General features: G+C 43.6%; 1 protein-coding gene across 16 annotated transcripts in view; it reads left to right on the top strand.

Annotated features, from left to right (window-relative positions):
* Nucleotides 1-25985, top strand: part of AAK1 (AP2 associated kinase 1) — a 174186-nt gene that overhangs the window by 104527 nt on the left and 43674 nt on the right. For 13 of the 16 annotated variants that reach the window (XM_059187880.1, XM_059187881.1, XM_059187879.1 and 10 more), the window contains exons 6-13: nt 5230-5351; nt 6785-6866; nt 7370-7502; nt 10994-11097; nt 13300-13379; nt 17421-17575; nt 18538-18920; nt 22404-22670. In XM_059187880.1, the coding sequence (XP_059043863.1) occupies nt 5230-5351; nt 6785-6866; nt 7370-7502; nt 10994-11097; nt 13300-13379; nt 17421-17575; nt 18538-18920; nt 22404-22670 (1326 nt within the window). The remainder of the gene's footprint in view (nt 1-5229; nt 5352-6784; nt 6867-7369; nt 7503-10993; nt 11098-13299; nt 13380-17420; nt 17576-18537; nt 18921-22403; nt 22671-25985) is intronic. The other 3 variants (XM_059187885.1, XM_059187884.1, XM_059187894.1) reach the window with 1 other exon arrangement.

Genomic DNA, 25985 nt, shown 5'->3' with positions numbered 1-25985 from the left:
CACCTGCTCTCACTTTCCCCCTTCTCCCCTGTCACTGGCTAACCTTTCTCAAACATCTCTTTTCATCTGCTGCTGTGGCTCCCGAAGGGGCCTTCCCTAGTCTGCCGTTTGTCAGCTGCTCTGGTGGTCTCTCCTGCTCCCTCCAAGATTGCCCATCTGAGCTGCCCACATTCCGTACCTGCATAATGCCCATCAGTGCAGTGGGGAGGGTGAGCCTCAGCGGTCAGGCAGCCCGAGCCCACGTCCTGCCCTACCAGCCTTGTGACGCAAGGCATGTTAGGTAACTGGACTCGGTTTTCTCATCTGTTAACTGGGGACAATAAGGCTATGTAAGAGTCTCATGAAATTGTGTAGGTGAAAGTGCAGGGCGCATCACGTGGCTCATAGGGAGTGTTGTTAGTTGTGTTGTTACTGTCGTCATTCTTGTCTCTGTGCCTTTGCTTCTCTTACGACTTTCAGCTACTGGAGTACTTCACTAACCCAAGGCCCGGCTTTATCTCCCCATTCCTAAGGGCACTCATCTGGAGACCTTCCAGCCCCCTTGTCTTCGATGTTCTTTGTTACTCCAGTGCCTAGCACAGTGATGTCCCAGCCGTGGTGGCCTGTCTGTGTGCCTTAGGTGCCTCAAGCCTGCTGCCATCTCAGTGCCGTCCTGCAGGCTGTCCTCCGGGAGCCACCTTCTCCCTCCATTCAGGTGCCTCTGCTCACCTCATCGCGGTGACCTTTCCAAATGTGCTGTTTGCAGTAGCATCCCTCTTCACTTCACATGTGTTTAACCTGTGGGGGTTTTTCCCATAACATTTATCACCACCTGGCAATTATACCTACTTTCTTATTCTCTTCTGCTGGACTCTAAGCTCCGTGAGCAGGTGAACCTTGATTTGTTCACAGCCTTACCCCCAGAACCTCCTTGGCATATAGTAGGAGTTCGAATGTGTGTATTTCTCTATTAAATGAGTGGTCATAACTTCTTAGGAGATTTACAGTTTGCTTTCATGCACATTCTCTTACTTGCTTCATAACAGCAGCGATAGAAATATTATTAGCTTGACTTTGCCGATGAGAAACAAGTCCGACAAGGCTTAAAGGTTTGTCTGAGGTCAGACATCTGATTAGTCCCTGAGGTCCTGTGACCTCCAAGTCCAGTGTGGTTGTCACATGCCAGGCTCTGTGTCCAGTGTGTTGGTGGTGGTGGTGGTGGTGCTGGTGATGAAGGGCAGTGGCCAGCTTGAACTTGGAGGTTTCTGCAGGTTTCCCAAGTCACAGGGTCAGACTGAGAACGTGCAGAGGGTGCGGAAGCTGGTGTGGTGGCCGCTGCCAAGTAAGTTCACCTTTGCCACCTCATGACCCTCCCAGCAAGCTGGCAAAGTGGCCAGAGCGGACCTTTACCATTCTTACCTGCATTAGCATTTCTTTCTTTTTTCAAAAAAATTGTATTTATTTATTGGGAGAGAGAGAGAGAGTGAGAGAGAGCACAAGAGCAGGGTGAGGGTCAGAGGGAGGGGGAGAAGCAGACACCTCACAGAGCAGGGAGCCCAATGCAGGGCTCAGTCCCAGGACTCTGGCATCATGACCTGAGCTGAAGGCAGACACTTAACAGACTGAGCCACCCAGGTACCCCTGCCTTAGCATTTCTCCGATATTGATAAGGCTTTCCCCTACGTTGATAGTTTTGGCTTTGTGTCCACTTTTGTATACACCCTTCATTTTTAACTGTTTTTTCTGCGAACATAGGTTTGTATGATGTTATCTTTATGAGAAGGAGGCAAGCTGAGGTGGGGACCAGGTTGATAGAGTGTAATGCTGAGTTCTGCCACTCAGAATCAGAGTTCTAACCAGAAACACAAACCTAGTTTTTAAAAGTGGTGGTTGAGGGAAATAAAAACAGAACAAAAACTCCAGTGTGCCGCATCATCATTCTGTCTTTACTTGGTTTACCTCCTCCCTCTAACCCAGTGACTTTGGTCTCTGGAACTACCTTGTTTGTGTTTTGAAGTGAGTTAACTTCTTGGTCCCCTGATTATACATTGTAGCGTTGGCAGTATAGACAGTAATTTTGAAGGGGCAGTGCATGTACAGTAGGAGATGCGTGTTTCCCGTGATGTGGGGAAGGCGGGGAAGGAAGATTGCTACTAAGGGATACTGAATAAGGGATCGAAGGGTACGTGGCATGTGAAATCCTACCTGGGTATTGTAGTACACACATGGGCATAGTATGATTACAGACAGGGGTTGACAAACTTTCCTGCCAAGGACCAGATAGTAAATATTTTAGGCTTATCAGTCATATTGTCTGTCACAAGGGCTCGGCTCTCCAATGGAGCTCAAATGCAGCACCCATGGACTAGGGGATAAGCAAGGAATGGGCGTGGCTTAACTTGGTCTGAACATCTTCCTTCAGCAATCCCTCGTGGACAGTAAGTTCTACAGATTTTATAGCCAGGCTGTGGAAGATTGTACTGAGGAGTTAGAACTCGAGCAAGGCCTCATAGAATGGCTACGATTTGACAAATGGAGCTGTTGAATAAAAGAACAAAGCAGGCAATGCAGGGAATGCTTAAAGAGACACTGAGCAAGCAGCCTGGCTAGTAATTAGTCACCTGGTTCCTCATTGACTCAATTCCTTTTATGGGGCATTTCTGAACGTAAGGGACTAAGGCAACCCTGTCCTTAAGCATGTCTCCAGTACACAGGGCATACTCACCACCCACCACGGTTGGAGGGTATTATGGCTGAGGACCCTGAGTAACGCTCTGCTTCTAACTTGCTTCCTGCCCCTACAGGAAAGTAATTAATTACCTTTCTCTAGAATTAAATTGCCTAAGTTTACTTCCCAGCTTCATCACTGGGAGCCTCACCCTCTGCATCTGTACAACAGGGATATTATTATATTATTATGAGGATAATCTCATGTGAGGTGCTGAGCACAGTATTACTCATAATAGTAAAATCTCCATAAGTGGTAGCCAATCTATAACCTCGGAATTAGATTGCGAGTGTTAGTATTGCGTTGTTGGAATTATTTTAGATTCCTAAAGTGAATATATGTTCAGGATAACATGACTGTGTCACTTTGTGTAAATAAGTTAAACTGATGAGCTTTATAAAAAGCTATAGGTGATAGAAATATTTCCTTACCTCAGCCTTGTCTCTGGGGACCAAGAACATATCCACGAGAGCTGGTGGCCGTAGTTCACCCTGCCTATGTGGCTAAAAATCCCAAGGTCAAGATTCTAGATTCAAGTGATTATAGGTTAATGGTACCCCAGGTACAAAAGGGCATCCTCTCAGGAAGAAAAAGAGATTTTAAACCTAGGCATCCAAGGCTTCCCACAGATGAATTCCAAGGAAAGTGAGTTAACAGTAACAATAACAAAACCCTTGATAACAACACAAGCGGGAGACTCGATAGGAGTAAAAAACAATAAACAAAAGAATCAGTTTGCAGCAAAGGCTTTAGGTAGTAGATTTAGCTGGTACAGAATGTACAGTGAACATTTTTGTAATATATAATGTAATTCTCAGAAGAACTAAAGCAAGTATAGAAACAAGTATGGGAACAAGAGACTTTCACAATTGACCTTTTTTTTTTTTTTTTTTTTTTTTTTTTAAAGGAAGAGTAGTAGTGGTATGGCCCGGGCATTTGATGGCTTTTTGTCTCGCTTCTGACAGACGGACACACACACAAACACGGTGTTAAGTGTGTTTCCATTCAACCAGCATTTTCTATAGCAAGCACTATGTTAGGCCCTGGTAGAGAAGACTACAAACAGGATTAAGAGATGGTTCTTGTCTTGGGGCGTCTGGGTGGCTCAGTGGGTTAAAGCCTCTGCCTTTGGCTCAGGTCATGATCTCAGGGTCCTGGGATTGAGCCCCACATCAGGCTCTCTGCTCGGCAGGGAGCCTGCTTCCTCCTCTCTCTGCCTGCCTCTCTGCCTACTTGTGATCTCTGCCTGTCAAATAAATAAATAAAATCTTTAAAAAAAGAGAGAGAGAGAGAGAGAGAGATGGTGCTTGTCTTGAAGGAGTTTGTAGTCTACTCTTGCCTTTGTTTTCTAAAGGTAATCAGTCCTTGGAAGGCTGATAACAAAAGACAATGGAGACTACAGACTTGCTGGCCCAACAAGATGTTTTGGCTGCCATTTTACTGCCCACATGAGCCAGGTCTGTCCTCCAACACACTAGTCAGCTCAGTTCACCTATACCAACAGTTAGTTACTCAGTACATCTTGAGTACAGATGCGCCCACCATCTTGAAGTTATTCTTTCATTAGCATAGTCCTTTGATACCAGAGGTCCCTTCTACTTGGAACTGCTAACCCACTGTCCAAGTAATTCATCTATAAAAAAATAATACTTTAATAAGAAAACTGCACATTTGCCCACAGGCCTTTAATCACTTTGAGAAGTAGCTAAAATATAGCAAATATTTATTATTTCAGAAATCCTAATGTAGTGTGGTAAAGAAATTGATATATGTGTGTATAAGGCCCAGTGAAATAATCGACATCAGGAAGAATGAGGTGCTGAAGCACCGGGGGGAAGGAGTGACATTTGTCTCAGTGGGTCCTTGAGGAAGGCTTCAAACATGAGGTGCCATTTGAACTGGATTTGGAAAGATGAATGGGATATTGATAGTTGGGTAAGAAGGTGGGATCACAGAGAACATTCTAGCCTGAAAGAAGAACATGAGGAAAGATACGCAGGCTTGAAAGTATTAGGACTAGGGGTGCCTGGGTGGCTCAGTGGGTTAAGTCTCTGCCTTCGGATCAGGTCATGATCCCAGGGTCCTGGGATTGAACCCCACATTGGGCTCTCTGCTCAGCAGGGAGCCTGCTTCCCCGCCCCCCGTGCCTGCCTCTCTGCCTACTTGTGATTTCTGTCTGTCAAATAAATAAAATCTTTAAAAAAAAAAAAAAAAGAAAGAAAGTATTAGGACTGTTTCTGCAGAGGTGAGAAATGGGGCTGGAAATCTAGGAAAATGGGACTCTTGCTTGCGCATTGTGGAATTCCTCAGCTTGTCCCCTCTATTGTCATTTCACCCTGTTACTACGCTTTGCTTTTTTGTTCACTTGGGATGACCCCTCTCAAGATACTTAGAGGGGAATAACTTTCCTGTGCATATTAATAGGATTATCAGCGGTAAAATATTTATATGACTCTGAACCAGATTTTCATATGCATCACTAAATAATACTTTGGAATGGGTGGTGGGGAAATGTTTTTCAGGTTGAAAATATCCTCTTGCACGACCGAGGCCACTACGTCCTATGTGACTTTGGAAGTGCCACCAACAAATTCCAGAATCCACAAACTGAGGGAGTCAATGCAGTAGAAGACGAAATTAAGAAGTAAGCTTTTCCTCCTTTCTTGGAGTTTTGTTCATGACCAGATCTGCACCCGTACTTTGAGCTTATGAATGAAAAGGTCAGGGTGGGAAGACCATGGTGCTGGTTTTGGTGCCCCTTGTCTCAGGTCATCATGTTGGAAGTTGGGGTGTCTGATTATAAGTGGAGAATGTGGAAGGGATCCATAAGCATTTATCAGTAGAGTAAAATGAAGGAATCATACAGTACTTTATCAGTGGCCCAGTGATCACTGTATATACATATTTTGACTTACGTCACATAGTCCTTAAAAAGCTGCATGGTTCACAAACTGTAGAAGGACTGTGATGTTTTCAAGTGGAATCACAACAGCTTGGACATTATCAGTCAGTTGGATGTACTTTCCACTGAAGCCTGCACTGCTGTGTACTCCTTCTTGCTCATAAGGAGCCCACCAGTCTAGTGGAGTTAATGGTAAGTAGGGCTATGAAGTCTCTACAGATACTGAATCAGTGACTTGGATGAGAAAAAGCATCTTTAGGTTTCTGGCTCCAGTAGGAACCTGAACCATCTTCCCCTTCATGTCCAGAGTGTTAGGTTTTTCACAGGCAACAACATTCACTAATACCAATAATAAACCAGCAGTCTCGTCTGCACACCTCTGTCCTGATCTTCAGTCTCCTTTCCTGCTTCATCCCCAGCAGCCAAGCTGGGGCAGGAAGACTTTGGTCCATGGTGCTGGTGGACAGCTGAACCATGGTGCCCTCTGGGCTTTGGAGACTTGAGCAGCAGAGTCATGTGCTTGGTAACATCAAACACTCCACTTTGAAGCTGAGCTTATATTGTCTTTACTTGAGCCAGAGATAAGAGGAAGACTGTTGCTTCATCCCTCTTCCAGCACCCCCTCCCACCCCGTTCTGCCCTTCTCCAGTGTCTCAGCCTGTATGACATGTCTGAGTTGAGCCAAATCAAGGGGAATTGCCGTTTTTAAAAAGGAATCAGAGAATACAGTATAAATACACTATTAGACAACAAGGATTTGTAGGAGATTTTATCATTGGAGGACCCAAGAAGAGTTGCTTTTAGTGTTTATTGAAGTGCCTCAGTGTCTGGGTCTCCTCGTGCTATCGGATAGAAGGACTGCTTCTAGAGGGCCTTGGGGATAGACCAAGGACAGCTTTTCATTTTATCTGCACTGGTATTTCATGCTCTCTTCTGCGGATTGCTTGCAGGGAACTAGACTTTTTAAATTTAATGTATGTGTTTTTAAAAAGTTATTTCTGGGTGTGGTGCATAAACAATGAATGTTGGAACACTGAAAAGAAATAAAATAAAATAAAATGGAAAAAAATACTTAAAATGCAAAAAAAGAAAAAAATAAAAAGTTATTTCTGCTACCCCTGGTTTTTAATTATAGCATTGACATATTTAACAAAAAACAAATCTCTTGATTGTAGATACACAACGCTGTCCTATCGAGCACCAGAAATGGTCAACCTGTACAGTGGCAAAATCATCACTACGAAGGCAGACATTTGGGTAGGTGTCAACTAACCTATCCGCACCTCAGATACCAGCAGTCTTGACCATAAACCCCCAAGTTTAATGCAGACAGTGCCATAGCGAGAGTGGCCACTGTACCATGTCACTGTCTCCTGACCCTCAGGGTTATTCTTCACTCCAGGTGACCAGCCACTGCCTCATGAAGGATGTCAAAGGAAATGACTTTAGAGTTCTGTGAAAATTATTCAGGTGACCTGCCCTTTATTTAGGTGGTTTTCATATATGCATTACTAATTCTTAAGAGCAAAACAGCTGAAATGCTTGTTCCTTATTGGAACACAGTTTGGTAATGATGGTCGAAATAATGTACGTCAGCAGCTAAATAGTGGTGTTGAGTTATAAATTCAAGTTTCTGATAGGTTAATAGTACAGAGTGTTTGTATCTGCTTGTAAATGTGGACGAGGCCAGTATCTCTCAGTAGACCCATCGGCAGTTATGGTAAATAAACCACTTGTAGCAATCTGCTTTATTTTTTTAGGCTCTCGGATGTTTGTTGTATAAATTATGCTACTTCACTTTGCCATTTGGAGAGAGTCAGGTGGCAATTTGTGATGGAAACTTCACAATTCCTGATAACTCTCGATATTCCCAAGACATGCACTGCCTAATTAGTAAGTATTTAAAGTTTCTCGTTTCATGTGTTTACCTCTAATCTCCAGGAATGAACTGGGGGACAGAGGGACTGGATTGCAGGAGGGACAGGTTGGATGCAACAAAGATGAGTCATCCGGTAATGGTTGGTCACTCAAAGATGACATAAAACAGTGTTAGTTAGAGTCATAGGACTTTTTACCAGAAATCTAAGCTCTTTTGCACTTGAGCAGAAATCCCAACTGTGCTCTGAGCGGCACAGAACTGCTCTGTTCTCTTGCAGTCGATATGAAAGAGTCCAGCTGACTCTTATCAAGTGATAAGAAATTCATCCTTGCAAAACTGGAAGCAACTCAAATTGAAATGATTGCCATGCGTTGGCTGGAGTGAATACATAATTAAGACTGTATAACTCTGTGGAACAAGATTTTTTTTTTCTCTCTTTAGGTTAATCACTGGATTTTGATAACAAGCATTTAAACTCGGTGCTTGGTTTAAAGTGTTTTTTTTAGATGCCCCACTCTTCTGCATCATCCTAGCGAGCATATGTGCCAGTTCATTAACCAGATGGTAGAACGAGTAATCTTTGCACAAGCACTTGTACTTAAATGTGAAAGAGAGATAGTTTATCATCTTTTCACATTGGTCAGGGGATTTAGCATCTAAATTTTAACCATGATGGGGTATAAGTCCTGGGATGGTTTGGGGCCCCGTTTGGGTCCCGGGTGGGGTTGCATTGAAAAAAATAGAAGGAGATATGGGTAGAGCATCTGACAGTTGTTGAGGGCCTCCTTGTACCTTATTTAATTCTTTAAAATCTCATATAGTAAATTTAATTATCCCCATTATACAAATAAGGAAGCCAAAGCTGAGAAAGTATAGGTGACTTACCCAGGGTAACGTAGTTACAGCTTTTAGGCAACTATCCATTCCACTGGGCCAATTTCATCAATCCACTTCCTCTGTTTATGAAACAAAAAGTGTGTGTGTGTTGGTGGGGGGGTAATTTAAAGAGACAGAGTGTGGCATTTAATGGTTGTTGGATGGTTTTCAGAGGTAAAGCAGGAGAGTAGTCCCTCCTGATCCGCGGATTTGCTTTCTGCGGTTTTAGCTACCCACTGCTGACCACACTGGGAAGCAGACGATCCTACTTCCCATGTATAGTTGGGTCAGTAGTAGCCTAATCTTATGTCACCATGCCTGTGTCATTCCCTCATGACATCTCATCACACAGGCATTTATGCTTTTACGTCATCACAAGAAGGGTGAGTACAGTGTGATGAGATGTTTTGAGAGAGAGGGAGAGACCACATTCCCCTAACTTTTATTGTAGCATATAGTTATAAATACTTTATTTTATTATTATTGTTAGTTGATATCATACTGTACCTAATTTATAAATTGAGCTTTATCATACTTATGTGTGTATAGGAGGAAACAGTATCTCTTGGAGTCAGTACTATCTGCGGTGTCAGGCTCCTACTGGGGGTCTCGGAACTTGTCCCTCCCCCCTCTCCCACACCAGATAAGGAGGGACTACTGTGTATCTATTCTAGAACTGGAGCTACCTAAGTGAGACTGGAAAGATATATAGGAAATGGCCACATCTGGTGCTAGAATGGTAGGATTTTAGGGACTACATTTGTTAACATTTGTACAGCCATTCATATTAGGAAAAATAACTCTTCACTAGTGTCTGTAACACTGATATCTTTCCCAAACTCTGACCTATTTCTTTACAAACTGCTTGAAGTTTCCATAGTCAACCTAAAGTCACAGGTCTAAAATTAAATTTATTGTTCTTGCCCAATTACTCCCGATACATAGTTCCCCTCTTTTTTCAGTTTCTATCAGTGGTGTCACCATTCAAGCTGGGATAATGGAAACTTAAGGTTTTCTTTGGACTTGGCTCACAAGAGAGTATAGTCAGGCGTTTTCTAGGCAGTGCTCATTCTTGGGAGTCTCTCCTATTGCCATCACATTCTCTCTGTTCTCATCCCTGTCACCACAGTATATACACACTGGGTCAGCGTGTGCCTGTAGGGTGGGGTGGCCACTAGCCTCTCTACTCAGTCCGTCAGTCCAGCACCGCCTCACGGTGAGATCGGTCTTACACAGCGGCCCCCTAGCAAGTCCCCATATTAAACTTCCTTGTTCGCCCATGGTCCCACAGGAGGGCCCAGCTTCTTAGCATGGCATTTAAGACCCTTCATACTCTGGTTCCACCCCACCCAGCCAGCCTTATTTCCCTGTGTTCTCTGACAAGGAAATTTCTCTCTGTCCCTCTGGCACCTGCATTTCCTCACAACAGAGCCTTCCCTTGCCTTTTACCCAAGTACATTTTTGCCCAGACTATTCCTTCACCAAGAATATCTTTTTTCCCTCTCTCCCCTGACCGACTTAATTCTTTCCTGCCTTCAAGCCCAAATCCTGCGTTTTCTTTCTTCCTTCCTTTCTTTTTTTTTAATTACTTTATTTGAGAGAGAGAGAGAAAGTACTCGAGCTGGGGACTAGGGTTGGGCAGAGGGAGATGGAGAGAGAATCTCAAGCAGAGCCCCAGCTGAGCCAGGAGCTGGACGCGGGGCTCAGTCTCACAGCCCTGAAATCATGACCTGAGGCAAAAATCAAGAGTTGAACTCTCAACCAGCTTCGCCACCCTGGCGCCCCCAAACCCTGCTTCTTCTGCAAGGCCTTCACAAGACTGCAGCCTCTTCAGCCTTAGTGTTCAGACCATTCATTTGGTTCCTTAAACAGTAAGACCTTGCATTGTTGTTTGTATGTATGCATGTGTATGTTTGTGTGTCTTCACAAAGATGTTTTTCCTGGGGATTTTTCCAGCTTCAGAAAGGGTGGAAGCTTAAAGGATCTGGAAATAAACAAATGTCGTATAGAATATGTAAAAGTAGAGATATATTTATCATTTTGTAATTTCTTTTAGAATGGAAACCAGCTAATATCCCCAACAAAGGAGTAATAAGTTAGTTTTTTAAAATCTGAGTTTTGAGGGGTGTTTGGATGGCTCAGTTGGTGGACATGTGCCTCTTTATCATCAGGGTCACAAGTTCTAGCTCCATGTTGGGGGTAGAGATTACTAAAAAAAAAGAAAGAAAGAAAGTGAAAAAAAATAAGTTTTGATTATAAATATCAAGGATAATCATTTGTTTAGCAAGATAAGGAAGCCAGAAGCTCATAACTTCATAGGTACCAGAATATGAAGGTGGTTACTTTAATAATGAGAGCTTGCTTGAGTCTCTGTTGTCCAAGCCACAGAATGTGAACTTCAAGTATCTTTGTTTCAGTTCAGAAACTTTGTTACTTTCTTGTATATATTAAAAGTTTTAGGGAAGTTAGAACTTTGGTTTCTGAGAGGGGAGGGAAAAAGCTAATTACACTGTTTGACTTTTATGAGAAATAAAAATGAAAAAAAAATGATAACAGAGAAATTATGTTTCCTAGCTAATGTAATAAGTATTAGGGTATTATTAAATATGTTCACATATGTTTGTCTTAGGGTATATGTTGGAACCAGACCCGGATAAAAGGCCAGATATTTACCAGGTGTCCTACTTCTCATTTAAACTACTCAAGAAAGAATGCCCAATTCCTAATGTACAGGTATGTGAAAGGTGCTTTTTAGGGGGAAGTAAATATTATCAAATTGTCATTTAAAATTCCTGGATCGTAAACCAGCTTTTAATGAATATAGATGTCCCTTGTTTTGTGTGGTAGGGGGCATGCAAGCAAAGCTAACTGTGAAGCAATTACTATAAAGAAAATCCAGTTTTCCCATAGAATTTAGTTAATAAACTAAGGTGTTACACCAAAAAAAAAAAAAAAAAAAAATCATCCCTAGGGATTGAGTTGAGTACTTTGGGTGAAGATTGACCAACCTACTGTCCTGTTAATTTCCACATTTCACTATGAGCTATGTGCCTGTTGTGTTTCCCTAGCAGTGGTAAGGCAGGCTGTCTTCCTGAGGTGGGTCTCTGAATTTGCTCCCATACCTACTGGAACATAAGCCCTTTGACCCTTTTCTCCTTTCCTGCAGCAGAGCTTTCTTGATTCTGCTTCTATTCTCCACCATCTATAACTTACCGTCCTTCCTTTCCCGCTACCCTCCTCACACACATCAGGCCATAGGAATGTTTTCTACATTTAGTAATCCTAAACTCTGCACTCAACAGTTTTCAGAGTACAGTGCTTACAAACCCCCTTTTTACAGTCTTAGCATATTTTTCCTGTGTGATCCAGCTTCCTTAAATATTTTACTAATGCATGCCATAGTAGATAAGTTCTAATCTGAAATTGTCTTCCCAGTTTTCCCAATCGTGAACTTTCCCAATCGTGAACATCAATCATGATGTCACTGTTGGAGCTTAAAGGTACTAATAAATAACACTCCTCTTTCACTCCCACTTTTGGAATCAGATATGAGAATCATTCAGATGGAACTCAGAGTGTTGACTGTATTGCTAATAAGATTGAATCAGAGGGGGCACCTGGGTGGCTCAGTGGGTTTAGCCTCTGCCTTCAGCTCAGGTCATGATCCCAGGGTCCTGGGATTGAGCCCCGCATCAGGCTCCCTGCTGAGCAGAGAGTCTGCCTCCCCCTCTCTGCCTGCCTCTCTGCCAAGTTGTGATCTCTGTTGTGTCAAATAAATTAAAAAAAAAAAAAGATTGAATTAGAGAACGAAGCTTGACCAGTCAGGCTCCCCAACTTTAGATCCACATGATGGAGCAGGGAGCGCCTGATTTTGTAGGGACAGCTTCTCAAAGGAGAAAGGGCACAGGTGAGCCAGGTGAGCTCACTTTTTTCTCCCAGTCCTATCAAATAAGTTACGCTTCTCCCTTGGGAGAGGTATGCTTGGAGAAAGGAAGAGAAGCAAGGAGAGATATCCTAGCAGAAATTCTCCCCACCTAGACACATGAAGGAAATGGAAGATCCCTCCTAAAAGCCTGACCATTTACTATGACTAGTATTCCATTTATCAGCTTTCCAGATTAAAATGAGGAATCTTGTACGGAGCCTAACATTACCTTTTTTTTCTTTTGCTGCCCCACTTTCCCATTCATTAAGTTAAATAACCTGAAGTATAATTAGAAGCATTCAGATTGGTAACTGGTTTTTTAAAAGTCAGCTTCATGAGTCTCAAGCCATTTGGTACTCACTCAGCAGTGCTAAGCAGTTGTCTTGTGGTTGGGGATAGGAGTGCTCCCTCCAGAGTTGGACCCTGTATTAGGTGGCCAGTGCACAATCCAGGGAGTAGGAGTTCTGCTGGCCTTGTGGGTCAACGGGTGCCTCATGCACTGGGACAGTCCCAGTGCTGCAACCGTTTCACATGGTTCATGGCTCTGGTTTTCTCCCAACGTTCAAGACAGAAGATGGAATGAATCCCAGCTGGATGTGCTGCTAGTCAGCACTGACTTCTGTCAGGTCTAGCTCATAGCTTAAATAGTATGGGTTTACTATTTACTGATACAACTATCAGGTTACCGTTATCTCTTTCCCATTCCATTCTCAACACTACCTCCAAGCTGTGTGGTAGGAAACGAAGGGTCCAGAAGGTTGGGAGCGGTGGAGGAGGAGCACACCTGACTCTGGCTGCTCTGTCCTCTTCTCTGATAAGGTGCCTCCCTGAAGGGGGCGGAGACTAGTGGGCTCTACCCTTGGTTAACTTCACTTCCCTCTACTAGACATCAGGGCCTGGAAGCCACGCTGGAAAATCCCGGACACGTATTTCTGTTGGCCTAGTCATGCTGGTATTCATTCACAAAGAAATCTGCAATGTCCTTTTGTGGTTTCCTTTCAATTCTATAGAACTCTCCCATTCCTGCAAAGCTTCCTGAGCCAGTGAAAGCCAGTGAGGCAGCTGCAAAAAAGACCCAGCCAAAGGCCAGGTAAGAACCGCCCAAGTGTGCACAGGTCCTGTGCCAGTGACCACAGTGGCAGGGGAAGGTGCTTGGTTATCGGTTTGCTCCCATGGCCAGAGGCTGCGCAGAGCTGGAGAGCGAGCTCTGTCTTTTCCTGGGAGTACAAGGAGGAATATAAGGAAACGCAACCATCTACATTTGAAAGAGAACCAAGAACTCCACAGCTGTTTCTTTTGCTGTACAAGCACAGGAGCATTCAGAGAAGAAGCAACAGCTGACTTAAAATATTGCCAAAAAGAACATCCTAAACAGAGGTCCTGGCCTTCATGTAGCCTGGTTCTCTACTCTAGTCCTTCACCTCCCTTTCCTCCTTACTTTCTGTGGCCCTGACCACCTCAAAAGAGTGCTGGTCAAGGCACAGACTCGGTGAACAGCAAAAGAGCTTGTGGATCTTAGGTAATCACCTTCCAGGTAACATGGGGTCTTCCAAGAAGCAGGTGCCAAGAGAGGACTGAAGAAGCTAGGATTTTATTTGACCAGGAGGGAAAACAGAGAAGCAGCCAGAGAAGGCCGGAAGAACTGTCAGAAGGCGATGTAAGTCTGATTCAGAGAGAGGAAGGAAGGGTAGGTAGAAGTGACCTAGAAACTACCAGACAGTTTACGGAAGGTTCACCAAAGATGTCAGGGAATCCTCAAGCCAAAGGCAGCCATCAGAGGAGCCCCATATCCCAGGAACCGGCCTACTTTAATCCCCCTATGTTTGGGGTCAGAGGCTGGGAGCAGCCCGTGGGAAGCATAGCCTCAGAGCGAGCATGGCAGTGGATTTCAGTAGCACAGCAGCTGGGGGGCACGTAGCCTTTGGACCCCTTCCAAGCCGCAGGTCTCCGGGGCACAGCCTCTTGGTCTCCGTGCTTCCAAATGGCAGGTTCCGAGGGTAGTCATAGAGATGTGTATACCTCTTTTTTCTGCCATGTTCCTGTGGCAAGGAAACATGAGTCACAGACTGTCAACCCAGTACCCTAGATGGGAATATGTGAATTTTAATAGAACGGTAAAATAATTTTACACATTTTATGTTTTGTACATTTTAAATTTTATACATTTTAAAACATTCTTAAATGTTTATGGAATAAATGTAAACACTGATGTGGCTCCAAAAGTTAAGAAGACTTATTTTTCACGAATTCAGCAAACAATATTAATAACAGTGTTATTTTCAATAATCAATAACAATGTTACTTTGTAGTCTGTTCCTTACTGAAGTTGGCCGTGCTCACCTCTGGAAATTGCTTTTGGGGTTGAACTCATTAGCTGAGTATTCGGGTTTATGCCCATATTGCTCTAGACCCAAATATGGAAGGTACTGAGGCTAAGCAAGGATCCAGCCCCACAAAGGCCCGCATTTATAACAGTGACAATGACCGGTACCGCTCTGAGTGGTGCTGTGTTGTGTCAAATGAAGAAAAGCATACCTGTATCATAAGGCACATGTGAACATTAGTGACTGTGAAACTGTTTGTATGGATCCAGAATGCTCAAGAATACATAGGCCTTACAGCCCAGAGATTTGGGGCTAAGGTGTCCTATCTGTAATTTACATTGATTTCATTTGCATTACCATATTTGCTCCCCAGTCCCAAGAAGTTAAGTTTTTCTTTCTGACTCTGTTATTAAAGTAACCACTCTTCTTTAAGGCATCGTGTATAGCAGATACCGTATAAGGCCCTTTATATAAATAAGATGACTTTATTTTCCTTGAAGTAGATCTATGAACCATTATTGTTCTCATTTTACAGATGAGGAAACAGATTCAGAATTATAGGTTGCCCAAGGTAATCAATCAATATGTGGTTAGTAAAAAAGAGCCCAGAATTCTAGCATCCATATTGGGTTCTTACTCTGTTCTATGCATTGAATGATTTGCACACAAACACATAGATGGGACAACTTAGAGCCAGATCTCCTGCTTAAAGATATTTTTTCAGAGCATATTGAGGGCCATTCAGACTAACATTTTGAGCACTCTGCAGTTTATAAAAATGGTTTCACAGTCGTTGATGCATTTGATATTCACATCTGCTTCATGATGTATTATTTTCTCCATCTCCTACAGAAGGGACCCAAAGCAAGAAGAGGTCAAATGGCATACCTATCATCACACAGTCAGTCAGGAAGCAAGCTCAAATATAGTTTTCTCTGACCCCAAATCCTTTTATCTCTAAGATTTTACCCTTAAGACACATCCATCAAGGGGCTCCTGGGTGGCTCAGTTGGTTGAGTGTCCGACTCTTGATTTCGGCTCAGGTCATGATCTCAGGGTCGTGGGATCAAGTCCTGTGTTGGGCTCCATACTCAGCACAGAGTCTGCTTGAGATTCTCTCTCTCTGCCCTTCCTCGCGCTCTCTTTCACTCTCTTTCTCTATCAAATAAATAAATCTTTAAAGAAGAGAGAGAGAGAGAAATCCATCCAGTGTGGAGATTCTTAATTAACTTTTGGTTACGACAGACATCTGTTGGACTTTCTCACTGTTGGCTGTATTATTCTTCTACCTTTCTTCTCCAACATTTGGCCTGTTTTCTTTTCTACCTTCCTTCCCCAGATTATAGCCTCCCCAAATATGATAGCTTTTATATTATAAGTTCTCTACCCTACACAAGAGCATCCCTCTAGCAGGATTGCAAAGGAAAGCCTCAGGATCCCCAGTGGACATCCCTTGGAGATATGTCATGGGGAAGGCACATGGGACCTGCTGCTTTGCTTCCTGTCTTACATTTCGTGGAGAATGTACCGGACATATTTTGGGAATAGTCGTGAAGCTCATTTGTTTTGGCCATAACTTCAGTTACACTCCCCAATGTGTATTTTCAAAAGACCACTACTCTGTTCTGAGTTAGATGGCAGCCAGCTGTCTGAACTACTCTAAATGAACAGAAGTTATCCCTGAATTTTTACCCTATCACAAGGAATAAGACCACCCAGCAGTCCTCCCTGTGTTAATTTGAATTAGATTTGGCTGTAACATTCAAAATGACTGTGGCTCATAAAAGATAGACTGGAGGTAAGTAGTCCATGGTTGGTTTGGCAGTTCTGCCCCACACCCAGGCTTCTTCAAGCTTATCACTCTACCTTCCCTACGATTGTAGCTATGACCTCATAGACCGAAACGGTAACTTCCTGTTCCAAGCAACAGATGAAGGAGTAGCCAAAGAAGAGAGACAAATGGCATACCATGGAAACTGCCATGTGACAATTTGATTTCCCATGTAAGGCCAGAACTTCGACACATAGCCACACCTGATTATAAGAGAGGCTGGACAATGTGATTTTTACTCTGGGTGAAGTCTAGCTAAATTTTTTAATTGGAATATATTTTGTATATAACATTGTATAAATTTAAGGTGTCCAGTAGTTAAAAATTTAACTAAAAATAGTTAAAAATTAAAAATTAATAAATTTAAGGTATACAGTAATTAGAAGTTCTTCCCCTGGGAAGAAGAGGTACATGTATATTGAGGAAATAGATCCCTGTCATAGTCCCCAAATCCTCTATCTTGAATTATTTACTCATTCCTTCTAGTTGCCTTATTGGAGTCACTCGTTTATATGCTTTTTTTAATGATAGAGAGACCATTTTGATAACTAGTTCTAACCAAGTTTGAGTTCCTTCTATATCTGAAAAACACCTGTTTCAAACCCCTTTCCATTATCACCCAAAGTATATTCTGGGAAATCCTAGGAATTAGTAGGTCGAAGGATTCCAAGTTCAGGTATAGGACTCTCTTCAAAGTTCTCCAGGCACATGGACCCATGAAAAGTTCTGCTGAAAGAAATCGACTTGATGTATATTGATTAGTGTGTTAAATTTCTTTCCCACCAACCCTTGTTTTATAACATCGAGTAACACATAACATCCTGTGGAATACCCTTTGACAAATGTCGATTAAGCCAGTCTGGAAGGTTTGGATGAGTGTGGAGGGGAAAGCCAGTCCATCAAGTGCTCTGTCTGCTCCTCTCCCACTCTCCCCACGTTAATGTAAATCTTTGTCCCCCCTCCCTTCCTTTTCTAGACTGACAGATCCCATTCCCACAACAGAGACTTCAATTGCACCCCGGCAGAGGCCTAAGGCTGGGCAGACTCAGCCAAACCCAGGGATCCTTCCCATCCAGCCAGCCCTGACACCTCGAAAGAGGGCCACGGTTCAGCCCCCACCCCAGGCTGCAGGTCAGTAACTCGGTTTGAAATTTGGTACACGTCTTGGTTATCCCGGTCAGTAATGGAAGTCTCGGGAAGATTACTTTTGCTTCAGAAATGGAATCCAGAGGCACATGAGGAATAATGGTTTGCCTTGAGGAACAGGGGGTAAGCGCGCACTGAAATTATATGGCACGTAGCTGATAAAAAGGGAGTCCTCTCACTGAATTCTGCAGGGGACCTCCAAGACCACTGAAGCATGATACCTCTATTTTTTCTAGTCTTGACCCTGATTTTCTGGCTTGGTCCATTCATCCCATGATTTCATGTTTATTTCATATTCTTCTCTTGGCCTTGAAAGAAACAAGACTCTTCTTTTTTGACACAGAGGCGTTGTTTCTTTAATGTTCTGTCTACTTAGAGTATCTGTTTCCACTCCATGTTTTGGTATTCTGGTTCTAATGAGGTGATTTAGTTTAGAGGACTTAAATTATCCAGTAACAGAGTTTAGTCATCACTTCCCTACCAGGAAGCTGCTTTTGGTGAATTTGGTGGTCATCTACTCATAGGCAGGCATCTAGACTGGGTTCGTGTAACTTACATACATGTATATATGTAGATACATGTAAAATATCAAAGAAGGCTTTTGTCCCGAAGCTTTTAAGTGCAAAGATTGTATTTGAATACACTAGCGTCAAAGGCCAGTTGAATATGGACTTGGGTGGTGACTAAAGGAGTAATTGACAGATGGTATGGTGAATAAGGGAAGGCTTTCTGAAGGAGGCAAGCATTGAACCTTGTCCCTGAACCTTGTTTTGAAAAACACTAAGCACATAGTTTAGCAAGAAGATGCAAAGACAGAGGCACATGGATTTTGGGATTATCTGTCTACTTATCACCACCCCCCCCCTCCATTTCTTTGGCAAGAGAAAGCAAACCATTTTTGTCTGGAAGAGTTTGGAGCCCTTATATGGAGTTTATTCTCATTACAGGATCCAGCAATCAGCCTGGCCTTTTAGCCAGTGTTCCCCAACCAAAAACTCAGCCCCCACCCAGCCAGCCTCTACCACAGTCTCAGCCCAAGCAGCCGCAGGCTCCACCCACCCCACAGCAGGCGCAGCCCACTCCAGCCCAGGCTCTGCCCACTGCGGCCCAGGCCACGCCCCAGCACCAGCAGCAACTCTTCCTCAAGCAGCAGCCCCAGCTGCAGCAGCAGCAGCAACCGCAGCAGCAACCGCAGCAGCCGCAGCAGCAGCAGCCGCAGCAGCAGCCACCTCCCCAGCAGCAGCCGCCACCTCCCCAGCAGCCCGCGGGCACGTTTTACCAGCAGCAGCAGCAGCAGCAGCAGCAGCAGCAGCAAGCCCAGGCTCAACAGGTAAAGCGTTCAGTCTGACCCTTGCTTGACCCAACTGAGGCTGGACAGGCCCAGGAGACGTAGGCATCTTTCTTGAGAAGCACCAGGAAGACAGGGAGCCACTAGACATCGCATCATTGCTTCTTCCAGAACAAAATACCAGAAAGCTGTGCATAGCGGATGCATCATGGGGCCACTCACACCCCTTTCTTGGGGAATTCTTCAGCTGATGGAGGAGCCTCACCAAGGGAGCTGTTTTAAGGGGCTCCTTTTCTCTTCTCTCTAGCTCTCTGTCTTTTTTTTTCCTCTAACACAATTGCATCAATACCATACTAAAAATAATCATTTCTTCTTCTTAAAAAATACCCAGTAATGTTTAACTTCCTGATGTCTCCTAATTTCACTTGGCTTGTTCGAATCAAGTTCCAAACAAGGCCCACATGTTATGTTTAGATGCAAATCTTTTTTCTTCCATTATCTTTTCATAGTTTTTCTACATTTTTTACTATGAGCATAATTCATTTTATAATGATTGACATATCTTTCAAGTCCCCCTTTTTTTTTTTTTTTTTTTTTAAAGATTTTATTTATTTATTTGACAGACGGAGATCACAAGTAGGCAGAGAGGCAGGCAGAGAGAGAGAGAGGAGGAAGCAGGCTCCCTGCTGAGCAGAGAGCCCGATGCGGGACTCGATCCCAGGACCCTGAGATCATGACCTGAGCCGAAGGCAGCGGCTTAACCCACTGAGCCACCCAGGCACCCTCAAGTCCCCTTTTATTCATAATGCCCTCTCCCTTTTTTTTCGCTTTGCCATTTAATTTTTTGAAGAAACTGGGTCAGTTGTCCTGTAGAATTTTCCACCTTCTGGAATTTGGCTAATTGCGTCCCTGCGGCCATATATGTTCTTCCATCCCCTTGGAATACTTGGGAAATATATTTTGTTTCTTTTGTTTTGTTAACAGAATGTACACAATAAATGCAAATTTATATTCCTAATTCAGAATTGTAATTATAGGATTTTTGCTTAACTCCTTGGATTTTATATTTGTATTTTTCTGATCTGGTAAACTGGTGATTTTTTGAGGCTTGCTCAGAATTTGGTTCAGTTGGATAGTTCTTTGTTCTTCCACTTGCATCTCTTCAGGAGGTGTATAGGGTCTGGTTGTCGCTCTCTTTTATCAATATTAAAATCAGTCCGTGAGTTTGGTATTGTCTGTCTGATCCATTCATTCAATGTTCCAGATCAGTTTAGCAGCAATTGCTAATCATTTCCTCAGTCCATTCACTCATCAGGCATGAAAACATGGTGATATTCTAACATTCCCTCTTCACTTAGGGGCTGGAATTTTTCTGAGTAGAATTTTTCTCAACTATTTGATGACCCTGACATACTGTTTATATAGAAAAGGAAGGAAAAAATGCTTGAGTTTTTGCCTGTATTTACCAGTTTTCAGAGTGGGTTTGTTGCTAGTGTCATCTAAAGATGAACAGAGGTTTTTGATTTGTTTTATTTTAGTGTCATGAATTCAGGGATTTAAACATATTTAGTTTCCAGACATTGCTGTTTTTAAAATTTTATTTTGATGCCTAAATTGACCCAGCTTTGACCAGTAGAAGTCTCTTCAAGCCGGTTCCTGGGTCCTTTGGTGGTGACCCAGCCATCTTTAATGGTTTCCTCGCTCTTTATTGTAACAGGTCATTCCAGTCTCACTCTGCCCTTGACCTGGATACAGCCATCTCTCTGAAGGAGCTCCCTTTCCTTTTAAAAATGATATTTAGAGACCACATTTTGATGCTAAGGATACTCCTTTGCCAATGGGTCAGTTATTGTTTTTAGGTCTTTTGAGGGGATACTTGGGAAATATATTTTGTTTCTTTTGTTTTGTTAACAGAATATACACAATAAATGCAAATTTATATTCCTAATTCAGAATTGTAATTATAGGATTTTTGCTTAACTTCTTGGATTTTATATTTGTATTTTTCTGATCTGAAGATCTTGATTCCTAACAACATTAACATAATCACTTAATTGCTTTATAATTTCAAGATAATAGTGCCAACACGAGTACTGGAAACAGTTTGAGATTTCTCTCTCTCTCTTTATAAAGATTTTATTTATTTATTTGAGAGAGAGTGCTTGTGCAGGAGAGGAGAGAGGTTCAGAGGGAGAAGCCGACTCCCCGTTGAGCAGGGAGCCTGATGCTGGACTCAGTCCTGGAAATCCGGGATCATGACCTGAGCTGAAGGCAGAGACTTAACCAACTGAGCCACCCAGGTGCCCCAGTTAAAGATTTCTTTGTCCTTTTCATTCTTAAAATGTTTTGCTCATTATTTTCTGGAATCAATTTGATACACAGATTTATTTGTTTGATTTTGATTTTGATTTGTAGTTATTGCCAAATTTTGGGTTAATTTTGTTGAATGAAAATATAAAACATTTACAGAGTTTCAAAGTTACAGAATTCTGTTCTCTCCATCCCATAATATAGAGGGAGCCCTCATGCCTGTTTACAACTTGAGAGCATTCTATTTTAAGGATACATAGCATGGTTTATTCAATCAGTGTCCCCTGTTGATAAACATTTGGTCATTTCCAGCATTTTGCAGTTATAAATAGGCAGCTACTTGTTGACATCGGCTTCTTTGCTAACCCTTTAACTTTTGCCCCAGGAGGCAAACCTTATCCAATCCCCTAACTCTACAACTAAGTAACAGTGTTTGGGATGCTCAAAGGCAAGTTCTTGACTTTTGTAGGCGTTTCTCTTAGGCCCTTCTCTGGGCCCGCCCAGGCGCGTGGGTGCGTGCGTGCGTGCGTGGGGGGGGGGGGTAGCCCTTAGCAGTGTGGAATAGACAAATGGATAAGAAGTATCCCTAGCCATTTGCAGTTTATAAGAGAATATAACTTGAAAGAATCGGTTATAGACACAAGATAAAATACCAGTAAGTGTGCTAGAGGATACTGAACATTTTGAATGTTTAAAGATGGGACAATTAGTAAGATAGAGCTATAGGGAAATAATTTTCAGCAGGGCTCGAACAGACTCTTTATAGCTGGCTTAGCATTTAGGTTATTTTCAGTGTCGTCCCTGCTTCATCCTCTTCATGGAGCAAAGCATTTTAATCTTGGCTGCTAACAAATCCCTTTACAAGCAGGATTACTTCTGAGATTGGGAGATCGTTTATTAGCTTCCCTTCCACCCCAGCACGGGGAGTCAGAAGATGCACAGTCAAAGGGATGCCTTAGACTTGCCAGAGAAACTCCCCAAAGCCAGGAGGTGGCCCAGAGCCCTCGATGCAGCCTGGCAGTGTCAGGTGCTGTGGGGTTAATTTTAATGCCCTGGGGTCCCCCTCCTAAGTTGAGGCCAAGCTAAGAGACTTCTGCCTGCCCTTGCCTTTGGCTTCAGACTGGGCTCGGTTATTCCTGAGACGTTGGTCTTTTGTGGAATACCGTTCTGAGACACTCTGTTCTCCTCGTCCTTTTTTCCACTTCTCCTGCTCAGTTTCAGGCAGTACACGCAGCCGCCCAGCAACCAGCCATCCCCCAGTTCCCGGTGGTGTCGCAAGGAAGCTCTCAGCCGCAGCTGATGCAGAACTTCTACCAGCCGCAGCCGCAGCAGCAGCAGCAGCTGGCCTCGAGCTTGCACCAACAACAGCTGCTGACTCAGCAGGCCGCCTTGCAGCAGAAGACCGGGGCGGCGGTGGCGGCAGCGGGACAGCAGCCCCAGGCGCCCCCCGCCGCAGCCCCGCAGGCGCCCGCGGAGCCGGCGGTAAGAGCCGGCCAGAGCTCCAAGTCCCAGAGTCCCGGAGCAGGAGAGCGCAGCGGGCGGGGCCCGCCACAGGGCGGGGCCCCTGCGTTAGGGAGAGGCGGCTGCCCCAGGCTTGTGGTTAAAATACTTGATTTTTGTTCTCTTGTTATGCCTGAGGTCAGGAGGATGTATTCTGTAGAAGGTAAGAGGTTTAACAAAAACGATTCTAGGCTACTGATGAAGAGAAACATTCTTATTTATCAGTCTAAAATTAGACTGGCAGAAAGAGCTGTTTGCTGTCTCTGTTGGTGCGTGTAGGTCAGTCAAGGACCCAGATAGGATCAGAGGAAATCCTTTCCCTTGAAGGGGGGGGTTTGACCACTGTGGCCTCTCCAGTCTCTGGAGGTTTGCGTGGCCTCCCCTGACACCTGATAGGGCTTTACTTATTCTTGGTCTTCGGCAACATGACCTCATCTAAGTCTACCATGTAGCGGCCTTGAGGGGCCTCCTTGCTGGGACCATTTACCATTTACCATGACCCAATCCTCTGGGTACCTGAGTACTGCGGGAGCCATCTTGTTGGTTGAGAAATTGGGCACGTCCGCTTCTAGATACGGGCTGACTACAGCGTCAGAACTCCTTCCTCCTCTCTTAATTGATCTTTACAGCTTCAGCAACCTCAGGCACAATGTGTTTTGCCTCTACCAAGTGCTCTTAATTCTGTACTCACATATTTCTGAGTGATCGTGAAGAAAATATTCTAGTGATAGGAAAAGGCATCGTATATATCCAGTCAATAGAGTATCACAGCTACTCTCATTCCCAGGGAAGTCCAGGTACTAGACAAATGAAGGAAAAGTAAGAAATCGTCTTCTGAGGATTGATTTCTAATAGAGTTTTGTCACCCATCTTAAACTGGAAAACCATGCTTTCAAAAGGAAGCATTGCTGTAAATAGATTGTCTTCTTTGAGCCTCAGCTTAGTTTGTGTCAGTGTCTTTACACCTCTGTTTCTGAAACAACTCATTCTTCCCTGCAGGCGTGTGGTAGACAGCCACTTTCTGTATTTTTAAGACGAACTGCAGTTCTTCTTGATAATGGAGTTTTGTTTTTTTTTTTAAGATTTTATTTATTTATTTGACAGAGAGAGATTACAAGTAGGCAGAGAGGCAGGCAGAGAGAGAGAGGAGGAAGCAGGCTCCCCGCTGAGCAGAGAGCCCGATGAGGGACTCGATCCCAGGACCCTGAGATCATGACCTGAGCCAAAGGCAGCGGCCCAACCCACTGAGCCACCCAGGCGCCCGTTAATGGGGTTTTTAAAAAAATTATTATAGGGGCGCCTGGGTGGCTCAGTCATTATGTGTCTGCCTTCGGCTCAGGTCATGATCGCAGGGTTCTGGGATCAAGAGCCCTGCATTGGGCTCCCTGCTCAGCGGGAAACCTGCTTCTCCCTTTCCCACTCCCCCCACTTGCGTTCCCCCTCTCACTGTGTCTCTCTGTCAAATAAGTAAATAAAATCTAAAAATATAAAATTATTATATGATGTAGGCAGTTGAGATTGTAATTATCTAGTTTATTCCCCTCATTTACTGGAACTGGAAACTAGACCCAGGCTAGAAAGGGATTACCCAAGACACACAGACTGATAGCAGAGCTAAGGAAAGAACAAAAGAATCCTGATCTGTGTTTAAGGCTAATAATAACAAGTGATCATCCAGGAGGACAAAATGATCAACAGTAACTGACTACATTTCTTATGATGTTCCCCTCACTGTCCCTCTCTCAGGAATGAATTATAAGCCTTCTCGATGTTCCTTGGCTAAAAACGTACCTTGAGCACTTCGCTCTGGGGTAGTTGGTTGAGGGGATAGAGAAAGAGCAAGGAGCAGAACTTGCTTCTGCCAGGAGTCAGAGAACTTCCCAGATTTTACCCATCCCTTTCTCTGTTGACCCTTGTCAGGACTTAACTAGAGGAGCAAGTGAGTGATTGTAAAGAATACTCTGGGTGCCCCTGGGTGGCTGGGATCGAGCCCCTCATCCAGCTGCCTGCTTGGCGGGAAGCCTGCTTCTCCCTCTCCCACTTTCCCGGCTTGTATTCCCTCTCTTGCTATCTCTCTCTCTCTGTCAAATAAATAAAATCTTTTAAAAAAAGAATACTCTGCAGCCATCCTAAAGTAATGATCCACAAAAGGAAAATGGCAATATGCCATAATGTTTATTATAGACTTATTAGTAACAGCCAAAAGAATCAGAGTAACCTAATTGTTCAAGAAGCCAACTGTGCAGCCACTACAAATCATGGTTATAGCATCTGTACAACAATGTGAAACGGTCATGAGAGAATGTTGAAATTATGGGAAAAGTATGTACTTGAAAGGGACTTAAATAGAAGATTCCAAAAAGATAAAAACAGTTGTATTAGGATAGTGGGATAGAAGTCTGGGTGTTTTTTCCCCCCCTTTTGTGTATATTGTTGCATTCCTGGATCTGAGTGTACTCCTTTTATAATTACATATTTTTGTTCTTTAAAATATATGTTTATAAAAAATAAAAAATTAAAAAAAACCAATCTCTAGCAAGACAGACATCTTAGTCTACTTTGATTCTCCCTCCACTATGCTTTGTCTGTTCCCCCCTTCCCCTTCCTAATCCCATCTTTGGAGGAGACATAGATGATGAAGAAAAGAGAGTCCTGAGCAGTAATCAGGAGACGTGGATTCTGTCCCCAGTTGACTCTATGACCTTGAGCGAGCCCTTAACCTCAGGGGGCCTTGGTCTCAGCTCCTCTGAAATGAGGGAGTTGGAATCTGTGCTAAGGTCCCTTTGTCTCTCGTATTCTTAGATTTGAAATGGAAATAAAACTGCCTGCCTGATGGGGCTGTTGTGAGGAGTAGCTGAATGGATTGGAGTGGTTTTGTATTAGTAGATAGCTGTGATAGCGTAAGGTGTCCTCCTGAAGTGTCTGTTCTTCACTATGCTGCCTATGGGGATAGGTAAGAAGAAGGGAAATGTTCTCCAAGTAGTCTGGACTCTTCAAAATAAAGGAACTCAGCAGTGAAGTATATCCTTCTCAAAGCCATGACTGTCTTAGACTCTTGTTCAGTCCATAAAGCCATGGTGGTCTCTGTGGGTACTAGTTCTAGGTTGGCTGTTCAGTCCATAAAGCCATGGTGGTCTCTGTGGGTACTGGTTCTAGGTTGGCTGTTGAAGGTACACCCCTGGGCCACTGGAAGTTGTGGAACCAGAGCTCTGGTCTTCCCAGAACAGACTGCTTCTCCCTCAGAGATCTGTCAGCTGCTTTTCCCTCTGACCTTAACCTGACTGATGTTAGAGGCTT

The sequence above is a fragment of the Mustela lutreola genome, chromosome 9 (genome assembly GCF_030435805.1).
Source record: "Mustela lutreola isolate mMusLut2 chromosome 9, mMusLut2.pri, whole genome shotgun sequence".
Lineage (NCBI taxonomy): Eukaryota > Metazoa > Chordata > Mammalia > Carnivora > Mustelidae > Mustela > Mustela lutreola.
This window is presented reverse-complemented; position numbering and strand designations above follow the sequence as displayed.